This window comes from Egretta garzetta, unplaced genomic scaffold (genome assembly GCF_000687185.1).
Source record: "Egretta garzetta isolate BGI_Z169 unplaced genomic scaffold, ASM68718v1 scaffold250, whole genome shotgun sequence".
Taxonomy (NCBI): Eukaryota; Metazoa; Chordata; class Aves; order Pelecaniformes; family Ardeidae; genus Egretta; species Egretta garzetta.
In genome coordinates, this window is record NW_009258294.1 from 75,603 (window position 1) to 92,296 (window position 16,694).

The 16,694-nt window shown below is 39.6% G+C and overlaps 1 protein-coding gene across 1 annotated transcript; it reads left to right on the top strand.

Annotated features, from left to right (window-relative positions):
* The first annotated feature begins 7,895 nt into the window (after nt 1-7,895).
* Nucleotides 7,896-14,697, top strand: PDCD1LG2 (programmed cell death 1 ligand 2). Its single transcript, XM_035893662.1, has 6 exons — nt 7,896-7,953; nt 9,202-9,564; nt 10,651-10,935; nt 11,496-11,636; nt 12,394-12,435; nt 14,615-14,697. Exons 1-6 carry the CDS (start codon nt 7,899-7,901, stop codon nt 14,695-14,697), a joined length of 969 nt encoding a protein of 322 aa, XP_035749555.1. The 5' UTR covers nt 7,896-7,898.
* Nucleotides 14,698-16,694: the final 1,997 nt, after the last annotated feature.

The window sequence follows — 16,694 nt, forward strand, 5'->3', positions numbered from 1 at the left end:
ACTGTATCCTCTTCTGTGTCTCCCACTCATGATGTGGTCACAAATTAAAAGATAGAGCGATAAAGTACAGTGTGGAAGTAAATAGTACTTAGTAACAGTAAAATGCACAGACACATCCATTGGTAAGGTTGTTAATACTTTATGCTGGAAAGGAGCTCTGGCAGTCTCCTAGTCCAACCTTCCACTCAAAATCCAATTGCCCAGACTTGGCCTGACAAGTTTGGTTTATTTGCAAGGATGGAGATTCACAACCTTGCTGGGCAACAGTGTTTGACTACTCTCATTGTGCTGTTGTTTTTTTTAAATAATATGGACATAGATGAAAATGAACAGGAAATGTGTTCTGCAAATGTGTCCTGGTTTCAGCTGGAATAGAGTTAATTTTCTTCCTAGTAGCTGGCATAGTGCTGTGTTTTGGATTTGGGATGAGAAGAATGCTGATAACACATTGATGGTTTAGTTGTTGCTAAATAGTGCTTAGGCCAGTCAGGGACTTTTCAGTTTCCCATGCTCTGCCAGGTGCACAAGAAGCTGGGAGGGGGCACAGCCAGGCCCAACTGGCCAAAGGGCTATTCCATACCGTACGACGTTATGCTCAGCATATAAAGTCTCATCCGGGGAGCCGTGATCGCTGCTCAGGGATGGGCTGGTCATCGGTCAGCAGGTGGTGAGCAATTGCATTGTGCATAAATTGTTTTGTAAATTATTACTATTATTATTGCTATTATTATTATTACCCTCTGCTGTTTTATTAAATTGCCTTCATCTCTACCCACGGGTTTCACTTTTTTTCTGATTCTCTCCCGCATCCCACTGAGGGAGGGGGGAGTGAGCAAGTGGCTGTGTGGTGTTCAGCTCCCTGCCAGGTTAAACCACAACAAAATACTAGGTAATGTCTTGAAGAATTATTGAAAAATTAATCTGATAAAATTGAAGAAAATGTAACTTGATAGTTTAATGAATGTAGGATAGTCTGAGTAAATGCAAGTTCAGATGCCAAGGCTGTATACTGCTCTAAATGGGTATCAGTCCAGCATAAGATGATGGGTGTAATTAAAAGCAAAATTTGAGCATATGAATTTTACAGAATGCTTTGAATAAACTTGTTTGGATGCATATTCTCGGCAATGCACTGAACTCAGAGTACCTTCAGCATGAAACATGAAAATGAAACTGGAACAGCTCACAGATTCCTGAGAAACTTGGTGGTTTCCTTCTAACACAGTCAGTTGTTTTGTCACATAAAGCCTGAATAAGATCAGCCTACATGCTGTGCTATCAGTGCATGTTTTAAAATGATCATGAGAGTTGGATAGTTTCTGCTGTCATGCAAACAGGATAAAGCTACTTTGTGAAACAATCATCTTAGCTGTTACACGATCTGATAATTCCAATGACTGCATAAAGATCTAATGTGAGTATAATGCTGCTAAAATGCAAATCTATATTTACTGTATTTCTGACTGATGGATTGCAGATTTTTTTCCTATATTCTTAAGATTTTCTTAAATCAAGTTTATTTTCAAATCGTTTGTAGGTAGTGGACTCTGATTCTGAACCAGGGGTTGGATAAGTCCCAGAGCCTAAAACACAAGTTCATATAAATTCAACCCTAGGGAGTAAAAAGTTTTAGAAGCTGAACTTGTCTTGCAACTCAGTCTTCTGTCATAGGCAAAGGCAGAGGAGTGGTGCTTGTGAGCCTCTTCAGCTTATGCATTGGGCTGTCACTGTTTTTAAATCTTTCATTCTGAATTTCAGGGAAGAGTTGTAAGGAGAAAAAAAAAATCTGTATATATTTTTATCTATATGTTCCCGCTTACTTTCTTCTGGTTGTTTTTAAACCCCTACTTGAAGATGGTAGGTTGTTTTGATTGTGCAGCAAATCTGGGGACTTTCACCTTCTGCGTTCCCAGGAGGAGCACAGGCTAGGAAGAGGAGAATTTCTTGTGCTTCTCTGAAAAGTCTTTCTTTCTGTAGAAGCCAGGGATATGAAAAAAAATTTGCAGTGTATCACCCCAAAGCGTTAGCCTGTATTGTTCAGTGCTGCTGCTAAGAACTGAAAGGCATGTGTTCTCTACAATCACAGCTGCATCTTAAATGCAGTTAATGACATTTTCTATGATAAAATTTCAACCCAATCTTATCCTAACATCTATGGCAAAAAAAAATACTTAGTCGAGGTTTTGTTAGAATTATTATATTTGATGTTGAACAAAAAAAAGTGACAGCGAAAAAGATACAACAGGCGACAGTTAAACAATGCAGGGAAAGTGAAAACTCATGGCAAAGGTGAGCAAAGAAAGAAACTAGAAATGATATCTCTTCACCTGAAAGACGAAGTGAGATGGAGAGCAGACTGAAATGATGCAAACAGGCTGTCATGGGTGATGTGAACATCAGATATAAAGACCCAACAGCAGATTGGCCGCACAGTGAGGTGGACAGCAAGGGACTGCAGTAAAGGGTGCAACAGCAGAGAAGAAACAGCAGGTGAGAGGGGGTGTGGGTGAGGTGGGTCGGAGAGAATGAGGGCAGAAGACTACGTCCACCAGACATTACTGAGACAGGCCTGAGGAACGGACTTTGAACAGATGTTAATATGCATTGCTATTTTTTTTTATGAAATCCATGAAATGGAAACAAAGTACCTTCTTTCTGATGGTGAGGTATAGGACAGATGTAGTTTGTGCAAGGATTTAATGCCGCTTTTTTGTTGTTTATTTTCTGACCTAGGATTTTTAACTTTTTTTTTGTTTTTTTAACTGGATCCCTCACTGAAAGGAAAATCAGTTTTGTTATTTCATGAGGAGGTTGAAAACTTGTGTCTTTTTGTACATGTGAGAGTGTTGGAAGGAGGCTTTTGAAACTGCAAGATGCATAGAAGATAAAGGAGCTTCAGTAACAAAGACAAAGAAAGCAGTGACGAGGACCACTCAATCTTTTGCAGAGTACATATGTGTATGAGAAGATAGTCTGTTTTCCAACAAAATGAGCATAAAACTTGGTTTCATGCAGGAAGATCTGAATTGCATCAAAACAAACTAGCTTAGGCATGAGCAGCGATACAGTCATGTTAGCTTGGTCTTGCTCTGATGCTTTCTTTCAGTCAGAAGGAGCCAAATAGGATGCCGGCAGTGTTAACACATCTTGATTGTTTCTAGTATTCAGATGAGTTTTTCTTTCTGGACGTTGTGTTATGCTTTGTGCAGGCACTACTTTTGCCGTACAAAAATACAAAAGCTATCAAAGGAGAGGGAATAGGAAAAGGGTGACCTGAGCTGATCTCTGTAATGTTATAGAGTGTGTCAGTGGCAGAGCAAAAATGTGGAATGTAGGAATGAACAAATTAATAGCAAGAGTGCTGTTTCAAATCTGTAACAAAGTCCATCAGCTGACAAATCCTCACCAGTCTTTCAGATCACCTGGTTTGCCAAAGTGCACTTGACAGTTCGTGTGGAGGTGAACACAGGCCACCCGGCCAGCTTCCTCCCAGCTGTGGAGTGCAATAATGCGCTTTTTTCCAGGATCTTTGTAAGAACACCTGTGTTAAACCTGCTAAAACTGAGCATGACCACATCATAAGTGCTGTCAGTGTGCTAACTTGGTCTGCAGGGAAATAAGATACAAACAGGGGTCTGCCTACAATACCTACTTAACTTTAAAAGGACCAAGTACCCTTTCTTTAGTGCTTTAATCCTTCAATCTTTTGCACTGAAGTCTGAGCAATTATTGTGAACTTTATGTATGTTTGACTTCTGCTTTAAACCTGGAGAGGAGCTGGTATGCTTGGAAGCTTGTTTATATTGTCCAGCTGTTCTGATTATTCTAGTGGAAAATATGCTCTTGATCTACAGAACTCTCCTTTCTTACTGCTGCTAAGTGTCCTTATGTAAATGCTAAATGTGTTTACTGTTCTTAATCGTCCATTCACTGGACAAACATTTTAATAGCTGAAATGATGTTTCCAGGAAAGGGCTATGCATGATTTGTTAGACTATAAGGTCCCTGAATCAGTGACTGTGCCTCTGGTTGTGTTCATTTAGTGGACAGCATAAAGAAGATGTATCCTGCACAGGATCCTTTGTTATCCTTCTGTTGACAGCAATCATAGAATGATAGAATGGTTTGGGTTGGAAGGAACCTTTGAGGGCTGTCTAGTCCAATCCCCCTGCAATGAGCAGGGACAATCATAGCAAGGCTACTAACCAAAGGAGTAGACTGCAAAATATCCTACCATTTCCATGTTCCTTTGCTTAGAAAGATTCTTGCGAACTCTTCAATATTGTCAACACTGGGGAGTTGTCACTAGCTGAGGTCAAATCAGTGCTAACACTTCTCACCAGACCAGTCCCAACCTCCCTCGTCAACTCACTGTGGTTCACAAAATGAGTGTTCTCTGAATATAAGATGCAGTAGGTGAAAAAATAAGCACATACTGGAGATCTATGCAAAGCACAGCTTCCTAAAATAAGTATCCCAGCTTCTGCTCAAGAGCTTCATGGTTTAAGCACCTAGCAGAGTTTGACGTTCCCTTTTGCCAACACTGTTACCTCCTGAGAGAATCCTTATAACATACAGCTCTGTTAGGAGAAGCACCTCTTCACTTCGGTCTGTAGAATTGAATGAAATCTATACTTTATTTTGAAAACCGAATAATGTGTTGCAAACAATATTGGGGCCTAGAGCATACAGCTTATGCAGTTTGAAATGGAAATGCCAAGTCTAAATTTTCTGAGGGAACAAGAAACACCTTTCTCACTCCTTACCAGGAGAATTTTGGGTAACCACTTGAGATTTTATGTGCACTGGTGCATTCTGTTGGCCAAAAATTATTTTTTTTTGGAGATGAGTGTTATAATCCCTCTGGGTGTGTGAGCTGGGGCCAGGACTAAAGTCATAGACATGATCAACTGAATCAAAAGGAGGAAAACTATACACAGCGCTGTTTTGACCTTTGGTGGAATGTTAGCAATTTATTACCATTGCCCTCTGGATTTCACTCAACATTCACTAAGAAAACTTACCAGAATACTTTCCTTTTGGGCCAAAGAAAGTCAAGTATGGGTTTCAACTTAGCACTTTCAGTAAAATAAAAAAGCTGTATAAAAAAGAGGATTATATTCCTCCCTTTTTCCATTCATATTGTCATGACCGTGTTTTCATTGTTGCTATTCAGATTTTTAGTCTTGGCCCCAACATCCTCACTGAAACTATCAGAACTCATAAAAGCCATGACGGTTTTTAGATGTCTGATGCTATGGTTTTCATCACCTCCACACTCAAGGTTTTATTCAGCTTCATTTTCATAATCACACAGCACTGTGTGAAAACTTGCTTTTTCTTCTGCAGGTTGGTCTGGAAAATTAAGTTATTAAGAGGATCCGAATTGCTGTTGAAATGTCACGCGACTTCCTCATGTTCTAGATGTGGATTTCAATTCCTGACTTCGCTGCCAGAACCACTAAGTGCTGATTTTTATGGTGCAGTGTTCCTTTGTTATATCCCTATGAAGTTGTAACAGACAGATGATGAATATGCTTTAGAAATGGCCTTTTGCTCAAAGGAAAAAAAAGACAGTGCTGTGCACAAACTTGTTAGGATTGTTGTGCACACGGACTAGGGCATAGCAGGGCATGGCGTATGTTTTACAAAAGATAGGGAGAAAATGAGGGCTATTCTGTAACAGTATGAACGGTTGGTACTGCAAGTTCAGAAGAAATCATCTTCCAGATGCTGGTGCAGATCTCCTTTACGGAAATGTGTCAGGATTCCTGGCAGAGCCACGTGATTAAGTTGTGTGGGCAGATTGCACTGAGGTTGTACGACAGGTTGATGTCCACTAGTAAGATCATGGAAATAAAGGATAGCTTCCGATAGAGATCCTTGCTGACAGTATCTTGATCCTTCTACTAGAGATCCTTGCTGAACCCCACAAGCATTCCACAACTCTGCTTTCAATATCACAAGCAAAAATGTTTCCCTATTTGGGTTCTTCTATTTATTTATGGTATGTGTCATGTTCTTCTCACACTAATCCAGCTGGTCAGGCACTCTTACTTGGTACTTAATAATTACGATTGCTATCTGCTTGGGCTTTGATTATGCATCCCCTTATTTGTTTCTATCCTTTTCTCTCAGTAATATTTGTATTTTAAGAAGTCCCATCCCCTACATTATGCAAGATACATGCTGTACATTCTTAACGTACCCCAAGGGATAAAAAGAATGCAGATCACCTCAAATGTCCCATATGAGGCTAATCCAGGTATCTAAACATTGTTGTAAAATACTGTTCCATTCATTGTTCAGTTCTTCCCTCTATGTCTACCTCTTTCTAGGTAGGCTGTGTGGAGAAGTGAGCATAGCAGGAGACTGACGACAGTAAATTTCTTTATAGTATTAACTGCAAAACACTGTGGTGTCTACATAATGAGTGAAATTTAACCTGGCTGTCAGGGCAGTACAAGATCTTTGTTTCTGCAACCAAGAAATGGGAATACTGATGCTGATATTGTTTATTAGCTCCTTTCTCATACAGCTAAAATAATAATGATTTATCATACATAGAGTAGGGGCATCTCAGTCAGTCTTCTGATAAAGGTAATTAGCTTTCATGTATATGCAATAAGCCTGCTTACTGTAGTTTGCATATCCACCTTTACAGTAACATGAAAGTCACCTTTAGCTGTGACATCCAAAGATTAAGGTCTAAATTTCCAGGAAAAGTCCTCTAATTTTGGCTGCTTTGTTAAAGCTTGATCCTGACTTTTGGATGTAGTGAGAGCTCAAAGGTGGAAGCAATCAGAAAAATGCAGCACCTGAAAAAATCAGATCCAGAATGTTTCAAGCTGAGCCACAAATGAATAGGGAAGTAAAATTAAAAACCCTCTCCAGTAAGTCTAGCTCTGGGGAAGTCTAAAATAGTTCCTTCTCTTCTTTACTTCCTTATGCTTATTTCTGAATCTCCTTCACTAATTTTTCAGATTATATTATATGTTAGCATGCTTTATTCAAAGTACTTCTTCCTTCTTATCTATTGTCTCATTACTTTTATTATAAATGCTTCCCTCATTTTTGGCTTTTTTGCTTTTTAATTAAGTTGATCTGTATACAGAAGTATGAACAATAGTTTGCGTGTTACTGGAACAGGAAGATACTCTAAAATCTGGACTTTCTCCTTTTGCATTATGCTTGTTGGCTGTTGGTTTACTGTCAGTAATACAAAGTGCTTTGTACATGTCAGTCACTGCCATGTGCAAAGTAAAATAATTAGCAGCACTAAGTCTTAAAACCTAATATGTTCTGAAGCAAACTTTGATTTACTCACCCCAAGATTTCTAGTAGCTCACGCTGAGTTCCAGCAGTCTGCTGGTCTTGACGTTAAAGAGCTCAGACAGTAAGTATCCTCAAAAAAGAATGCAAAGCAGAGTTGAAACAAAATCAGGGTTAGTGATCTTGTAAACTAGATAGGCGTTAGTGCAGGCAGTTAAAAAAGTCTGTTTGTGCATGCTTATGAAGCTTTCCTGCATGAGAGAAGCCAACTGCAATTGATTTTTATTACTCACGGATAGAGTTTCAAGTTGTTGTAAAAGCACTGCCCTGTCAGACTATTTAAGACTGCCTGTAAGCTGCAGATCCTGAAAGCCTTGCAGGTGAAGTTGTGGAAATATTTTCTTTTCCTTCATTGCTGCAGGTCAGTGGTTCATATTCCGTGTGTGGGCATGGGTTGTTTTAAAAAGCATTTTCCTTGTTTCTAGTGGTAGTCTAGTTTTTATTTTCACTGATTTTTAGCTGCGATGGGCTTTGAAGGCTAGCGTGGCTTTGATCTGTCTCAGTAGGAGGTGACTGTTGCAAGTTCTGAATGCAATCCTACATTTGTTTCAGATCCACCTGAGAAAATGTTCCAGATCCTCACAATGCTGTTGCTGGAAACGCAGCTCTATGTGGTTTCAGGTGAGAGAGAAACTGCCTTTCGATTCCACCAGCAGAACCAATGCAGCAAATACCGCTACACCCTCAGTACATGGGCTTCTGCACCCCCAGTCATACTTGCACGAATAGCCAGTGATGCTCAGAGCCTCCGCTTTCCAGCGTCTTACAGAAGGCACCGCATACTAATTAGGCAGAGGACAGCTGTCCGTCACTTTCCACAGCTGGGCTTCTTTAAAGCATAGTCTATGGGCAGCTGGGGCGCCCAGCATTAGCAGGCATGGCTATGAGAGGGAGGATGACTGAAGCAACCTAAGCCCAGTGTAAATTAAACAACCCCAGTGTCAGGCAAGGAAGTAAAGCCGCATGTATTCCCTTGTCTGCGCCTGTAGCAGGAGCAGCTTGGCTAAAACCCAGATGGGGCTTGGCACTTTTTCATATTCTTTGCTAAGAGGAATTGAAGATTTCCCTGTAAGTATCTCACGAACACATGAATTAAAAGGAACACATAAACTGGTGGCATGAACTTCTCTGTTGAATGTCACTATCAATATTTCCAAGTGCTTCTGAATTAAATCTACCGATACATGGTACATCCAATATGGAAAGTAGTAACAAGGTACATTGAATCACGTATCGTAAATAACTCTCCTTTATTGACACACCTTAAAAACAATATGAATTTCAGATTTGGTGAATGACTAAGAAGATTATTGCTATATACTTTTTGTAATACTGTTGCATATCTCCGAGGAGACGCATGGGATCAAATGATATTCACATGGCCCCCGGCTACATAGCATTTCTTCCAAGTTACACGTGCTTATCCAGTGCAACTCTTACTTGTTTCACAGGAGTTACACTGGCTTTTCTCTTTGTAAAGAATAATGAAATTAGATTTACTATTTCCACAATTAATTGTTGCTTTTACTAGGATCCTAGGACATATAAGATACAACTGTAGTTTCATAGAAGTGCTCCCTGTATAGTCACTGACTCAGCCTGAAGTTATTTCCAAAATGTGAAAAAAACCCTTGTCCATCTTGTACTTGTCTTTCACACTCTGTAATCAATACAGAGTATAGATAATTTGCCAGAAGTACTACTGACATGGTAAAAATGTTAGTGTGAACAGGGACAAAAAAATGCTTAAAACTTTTAGTCAAAGCAGTAAACCTGTGCCTGACTACGTGAAACTCTTTGCCCAAGTTTAAAGAAAATAAGAACATATTTTAATACAACAAATGAAACTGTTCTATTTTCCTGCCATAGCTTTATTTACAGTCGAAGTTCCTCAACAGCTATACGTTGTGGAGTATGGGAGCAATGTGACCATGGAATGCAGATTCCCTGTGAATGGCTCTTTAAACCTAGGACTCCTGACTGTTGTTTGGGAGCAAAAAAGGCAGGGCCAGACGAAATCAAGAGAGGTGTACACACTCCGCAATGGGAAGGCATTCCCTCCATCCCAACATCGCGATTACACAGAGAGAGCAGTGCTTCTGCACAGTGAACTGAAATTGGGACGAGCCATCCTTCAGATCACCAGCGTGAAGATCACAGATGCAGGATCATACCTTTGTCTCATTGACTACCAGGGTGTGGACTACAAGTACATTACTTTGGAAGTAAAAGGTTAGTGGCTGAATTGAATGTAAGTATATATTCATTGAGATGTCTACTAAATTCCTACGGGCTTGGAGAAACTGATTAATTTGGAGGAATTTGTTGCTCGTTCTCTCACCAAGACCCTGTGCTCAGCCCCCAGGTGAACCAAAGTGGTTGTCTTAGTGCTGGCTGCTCTTCGGTTCAACGACTAGCTGAGCTTCTCTAGGAGAAGCCTGTGCCAGACAGGGAGAGCAACTGCTCCCTCTCCATCCTTCACCCCTCCTCCTTCTTTCCGCACCTTCTTCTCCAGTGCCTCCACCCCCTGCCTCTTATTTCACCCCCTGCCCTGTTGGGTCACTTCTGGCCATTCCTAAAAGTTTCTCAGAGGTGCTTAATTTACTTAACAAGCCCTGCTTCAACTACCCAAGTGGCTGGGAATTTCCTGAGTGACTGGAGCAACCAGAGCAAAGACATGTGATTTTCTGTGTTTGTCAAAGCCAAATGGACATTCGTAATAAAGGCATACGTTACTGGATAGCATGATAGACCAGTCCTTTGAAAGGCCTCTGGTGTTTTCCACTGACTGCAGTATGTCCATGTGATACAAGGCAGCATTCCTTTCCCACCCAGACATTTAAATAACGAGCTTTGTCAAACACAAAAATGGATACAGCCATTTTTAAGACCCACCATAGTTCCTCCGAACTGTCCTCACAGGAGTTCTCATTTTGTTCTAATATGATGAAAATACACACTTGTTTATAAGCTATGGTAAAGCAAACATTAAAACCAGCCCTTTTTTACAAGTGGCATATTCAAAAAGTGAAAATAGAGTCCCCTGAGACTTCACTTGTTTCCTCTGTATTGATAAATTATAAATTCAGCGTCAAGTGCTGCCTGGTATGAAGTAGTGGAGTAAGTTCTGTCACTGTAGGCATAGGAAAGATTGAATAACGAATACTGAGTTCTTCTACAAAACATCCTTCATCATTTCAAATAAGTGTACCTCAGAGACAGCCATAGACAAAATATGGCTAGAGGGAAGGAGTGAAAGTGAAGTGGGAAAATTACTATTGTTGCATAAAGCAATTCACTCAACTTTTTCTTACGCAGCATCCTACAAGAGAATAAACACTCATGTAATGAGAAAACCAGGTGAAGACAAGTTTGTTTTTATGTGCCAGTCAGAAGGCTTTCCTCTGGCAGAGGTTTTCTGGCAAAATGAGAATAACTTCAATCTCAGTGGATCTGCAAATACCACCTATACACTGACCGCAGACGGCCTCTACAATGTCACCAGCATCCTGACGCTCAAACCACACAGGAGCGAGAACTACAGCTGCGTCTTCTGGAGTAAAGAGCTGAACGGAGGAACTTCAGCTCACATTTCCACTTTAGGTTTGTATCACCTTGAACTTGTACAAGACAGAGAGCATTTGTACATATATCGTGTCCTGTGATCCATCACTGGAATTCGGTTCTAGAAAAAGGTGTAACATTGATGCTCTGGAAAAGAAACAAGTCGGTATTATTGATGCCTTTGAAGCTGCAGCTAGCTTGCAATCCAACAAGCCAGGCTGTAATTTTCCTGAGTATTTTAATTTTAGGGTAGCCCCCCAGTATTTGAATGCCAGTACAGAGGAAATTCTTTAATCTGCATGGGTGTCTTCCCTGATCTAGCCTCCTAATTAATTGCTCTTCAAATGAGATACAGATAAATTGCAGTAGTGCTCACTCAAATGCAATACAAATGAGAGATTTGACTAATATTTTTGTAAAGTTTCTTATAGTAATATTGCAGAATGAAGTATTCCTAAAATGAGTGTGAAACACTACGTTGATCAGTTTTAAGAATGTTCTGTTCAGTCAGAGAAAGCCTTTGGTGAATCAGAATTTAAAACTCCATAAATTCCTGTTTTGCAAGTTATAGATTTACTTTCTTTTCATGTTTTTAACAGCCTTAATGAGTACACAGTATAGCGGACAAAAATCACTGATCTTATTTATCATCCCCACGTGTGTGATGGTAGCTGTCCTTCTCTCTGCACTACTGATCTTTCGAAAGAGAAAATCATTTGTGAATGGGCAATCCAAAAAAGGTACATTTTGCTTCAGATAGCGGATCTTTTCACTTATTCTTTATTTTCTCCTGTGAACAATCTTTTGGAAATTGTAGTAACTCCAGGCATGCTTGAGTGACTTCGGTCACATCTTATTTCTAGATGCACTTTGTTCTAAAATGAGATCTTGAATCATTTGAGTTGGGTTTTATTTTCCTCACCTTGTTACTTAAGTGAGACAAGGTATATGGGAAGATACATTTTTTTATCTGACCAGCTACTATTCCGTAAGAAATCCAAACAAGCTTTGGCTTGGGTAAGGAGGGCTGTAAAAACATAGTTTGAATGGCGTTTCTCTTCATGGCTGCAAAGACATTGTAGCTACAGCATATGACACAGAACTTTTATTATCAATCTCCATTAAGGCTGTATAACTAAAATGGTATGCTGTACTGGACTGTTACAAACAGTGTTTTCTTTCTTTGCTTGCAAGTGCAACTGTGGAAAAGAAAAAGCAAACAAGCTATTATCCTAGTCTTTTCTTGCATATGAATAGACTCCAGTAAACTCAGATGAATGTATTTATTGTCATGAAATGAAAGTCTTGCTATTAAGGACTTCAGACTTTGGTTCAGAACTTGTAAAAGACAAGAAGCATAGAGAAATTTATGTAATTGGTGTGAGTTAATAATAAATGTGCTTAAAGCTCAGTTTAATCTAAAAATTTATTGAATTGTATTGTTTCTTTCAAATCTAGAAATGTTTAAGCTAAATTTGTGTATATTTACTTTAACAGACAGGAAAAGAAAACTGAACCCCAACCTGAAAGATGAGAACAGTAAGTCATAGGGTTTTCTATATTTATGCTTACAGCTTTTTCTTTCTTAGAGCTGAAATCTGTATAGATCTGTGGATGGCAACTTAAATGATGTTTCACCAAAATAGACGCTAGTTTTGAATTTAAATTCAACTTTTCTTTGTTTTTCTAAAAATGCAGTATCTAACAGTACCAGACTTTCTCATGGCTGATGCAAAAATGTATAAATGTTTGTTCACTTTCACTCAGATACAGATAGCTTGCATACATAGCTCAATATACACCTCTGTGTACTAACTGCAGTTCTAGCAGCTTCAGCTGAGTAGGATACACACAGAAAGCTGGTTGTTTTGGAAGGCATCAAGATTTTTGTGGTAACAGTTGGTTATACTTTTGGCTCAGGCCACATGTTTTAACAAAAAATGAAATGATACCTCCTTTATCTGGAATATTAGGTCATCCACTCAGCCACTTCTTGTCTCACGAGTATGTGACTTCCCTTGACATCCAGGAATTTTTACATTGCAGAGGGAAGGTAATGCCTAAGAAAGTATCGGGATGCATATAACGGTCCTGTACCAAAACTGAACTGAAAAAAGAGATCATCATAGAAAACTATAAAGCAGTATGATAAGAAAGCTCTTAAAACACCTACTTCTATAAATCAGTTTTGTTACCTATAAATAAAAGTCTGATAGGTTAATATGTTGTCAGGAGAGAGGCCATGGCCAGTGCTAGGTACAATGGTGTTGGCTTCAGCTGTAATTCCTTGGTGTCCAAGCAGAGCCTAACAGAGCCTATTTGAGGCCAGACCCAAGGCTGCCTAATGTGCTCCAGGAATATGAATGATTCTCCCCCAAGGAACAAAACTGGAGCAAAACTGTGATGCAGCTGACCAAACAGCCTGAAGAAAGAATACAGAGAAGTTTCTGGACACACAGGCAGCTTTGGGTTTTTCCAAGGACAGGATTTACTTGAGAAGCCACCTGTGTTTCTCACTGCTAAAAAAAAAAAATACATCATGAAGTCACCATCTTAAAAAGTAACTTTCATAGGTAAAATGAAACCTAGGGATTGGATGGAGAGGGCATGAACGCGCTAATTCCCATGTCACCTCAGATTGTACTGCTCGCATCTTGCCCGTAGCTGTCCAATCCATCGCCATTGGTAGATATTACAGTCAAAATGACACTTTTAGAAAAACACTTTCACCTTTCAGAAATCAGCACTTGTTGTAGTCAACACCCTTTTTTATTTTTCACATGATGGTATGAAACTTCAGTAGACTTATGCCATGTGCAAATGAACAAAAGCTCAAGGCAAGCAGCAATCTGGAGGATAGCGTTGGTGCGTGTCCAGACATAATTCCAGTGCATGTTGTCTGAGCACGGCGTGGCTTCATGTGGTTTTTTGTATTACTGTTGTAGAGCTTTTTCACTTTGTAGGGCCTAGCCTCCTCTGTGCGCTTACTGAAATGAAGAAATTAAAGGAGACCAGGCTGCTTTTTGTGGTTTTGTTTTACTTCTTCATTTTAACAACCGAAAATCTTTGTGCAACATGCAGTAAGTCATATGACAAACATTTATATTTCTCAGCATCATTTATTTTTAAGAAACACTGGAAAGAACCTTTTTTCCATGATGAGTGTGTAGTTGAAGCATAAAAGCCACAGATACTTTACCAGAGAGCCTTGGAAATGACAGACATAGCCCTGGTTACAGGAACAAGGATTGTTCATGTTATCATTTTAACTTACAGCTCAAGCTGTATAAGCGCTGAAGATGTAGGACATTTGACCTCATCGCTGCTAGTCCCAGTTCTGCAAACTTTTATTCAGACGCACAGATTTTACTGACAAGCATTCCCGTGGATGCTATCTAACCACATTTCAGTTTTGTTCTTTCATTTATATGGCTGATAGTGATAGCTTTGATGTAATAGAAAGCTCAGAATTTGGACCACAGATAAGAGAGAGAGAGAGAAATTTTCCCTCTGAAAACATTGCAATAGTATGTCTTTGTAATTAAAGCTTTGTAAACAAAGCTTTAAGGAGCCACTGTAACTTCAGCACCAGAAAAGCTTGCATACAATGAAGATAGAGCTTTCACTCTTTTCCACTCAGTTGCTAAAATCAGGCTATTTATTTGCTTAAATTATTGCAGATTTTTGAAATAATGCTATTCCATTTTCTTTCTTCAAGGAGATGATTTTAACTCTCAGACTGAGGCTTTATACTTGTCAACTGTCACAGCTTCGAGAGACAGTGGGAGTGTGGGTCTGTGAAAACTCTTCATCTCACATGCCATAATTTGCACTTTCTATATCTGTTTTTGGGTACTTCAGAGGAAAGCACTTTAGCTTTGGGATGAACAGTGAACTCATGGGGATTTATTGGCACTGCAGCAAAGGAAAGCTATGCCTCTTCAGATAACGTATCTTGAAGTTACTGAGAATTATGCTGTCATGAAATGTGGTTTACCATTGTGAAGAGGTTATCTGGGTGCCTTTTATACACTTTACTTTTGGACTTACTGTTGCCCAAGGCATTTTTGTTTAAGAATGCCTTTATTAACTGTTCCAGTCTCAGGAGTGGTGCTTGAATTCAAACATCTTGTGGGAATTTGAATAGAAGCTGTACATGCTACCTTATGTCTAAACAGTCATCTTTCAGGTGGAGACATCATTACATACTCGTATCTCGTTTCCAAACTTTCCAACACATTAAACTGGAAATTACTACAAGTACCCACCAGCATGGCAATATATGGAAGATATTTCATATCACAAAAGGAATAAGAGATTGAAGTTAAATCAAAGGATGGACAAAAAAAAAAAATCCCAACACCAACAGTGCATCAACATTATGCCACAGAAGAGAACTTTAGTGCACAGCCTATGTAAAACCCCATAAGTAAGTCAGGTATAAAAAAATGAACCGTGATGCTATGCGATGTGACAGTAAGAAGTTTACATTCGAACTGATTACTCAACAGAGTTTTCTTTAGGCGGAATTTGGAAGCAAAAGTGAAAATGAAGCTCAGACAGATTTCTCCACTGATTATTTTTAAACAGTAATTTTAACTTTTCTGAGGAAAAGATGAGTCTTCTCCATGCCAGGCACTTACCTGTTTTACTTCCCACTACTGGAATGCCTAAAAGTGCCTCATTCAACTCCGAACATGCTGTGTGCTGGGTGTAGCTTCTACAGTGCCAGTTTTGAAAAAATGCCCAACAGGAAACACCTCTGCATCTTGGATAGTCATTAGATAATGAAGCAAGGGCACTGGGTAGGATTTGTCACATAATTTTCAAAGAGCACTGGATGCTAAGATAGATGTAACAGGATTGAAGAAAGGTGTTCACATGGAAACTACTTTTGTCATTACCTTGTTTGGAAGAGAGCTATCTGTTTGACAAAAAAATATCATATCAGTAATGTTAAGGTTTTCTTCATAGCACTTGCTTTGGATTTAGATGGGAGCTGCTTCTCCAGTGGCACATTGCAGCTATTTACTCCAGCACGAAGTGAACTTACGGTGCTGCTGTGAGGCCAGAAAGACAGCATTCACACCCTCTTCTGTTTCACCAGGATTTTCAGCTGATCTTAAACAGCAGGGCTGCTGTTGGTTTCACTTGTGGAAGAGAAAAAATGAATCTCTCTCTGTCACCACCTCTACTTTAGCAGTTTAGCAAGTTGAACCTTTAAATACTCATTTGTAGCCATTGGATTCGGCTGAGACAAATCCGCACTAGGCTTGCTATGTCCTTGCTGACGTGGCAAATCAGGTAGATGTCAGAGAATCAGAGACAGCTTCTTGAAGCATCACTTAGGTTCAGATGCAATAGCAGCTTGGGGACCGCCCTTGCACCATCTAGCAATACCTGAGGGTCAGTGCATAAGGTCAATCTCTCTCCATGCCAGATTTGTACACTGCTGGGAGCTATGAGCCCCTTCTGTCAGCCACAGTGAAAACTGTAACCCTTTTTTCTATTTCTTTTTTTTCCTCATAATCATAAAATGGAAGTAATTCAAACGGAATTTATGTGGATAAACATAAATAGTACATCACAGCCTTGGAATTAGATTATAGTGATTATCATTGTTCCTTACTGAAATGAAAGTCATCCTGACATTACCCTGACATATATTACATGCTGCTGAGTAAATGTTGCTGTGGCGTGGGCAGGGTAGAACAGGTGTGAGCGGCGCTTCCCGCTTCCTTCCCATTTTGCAGGCATAGCAAACACTACCCTGCTTTCCCTCTTAATGGTCTGTACAC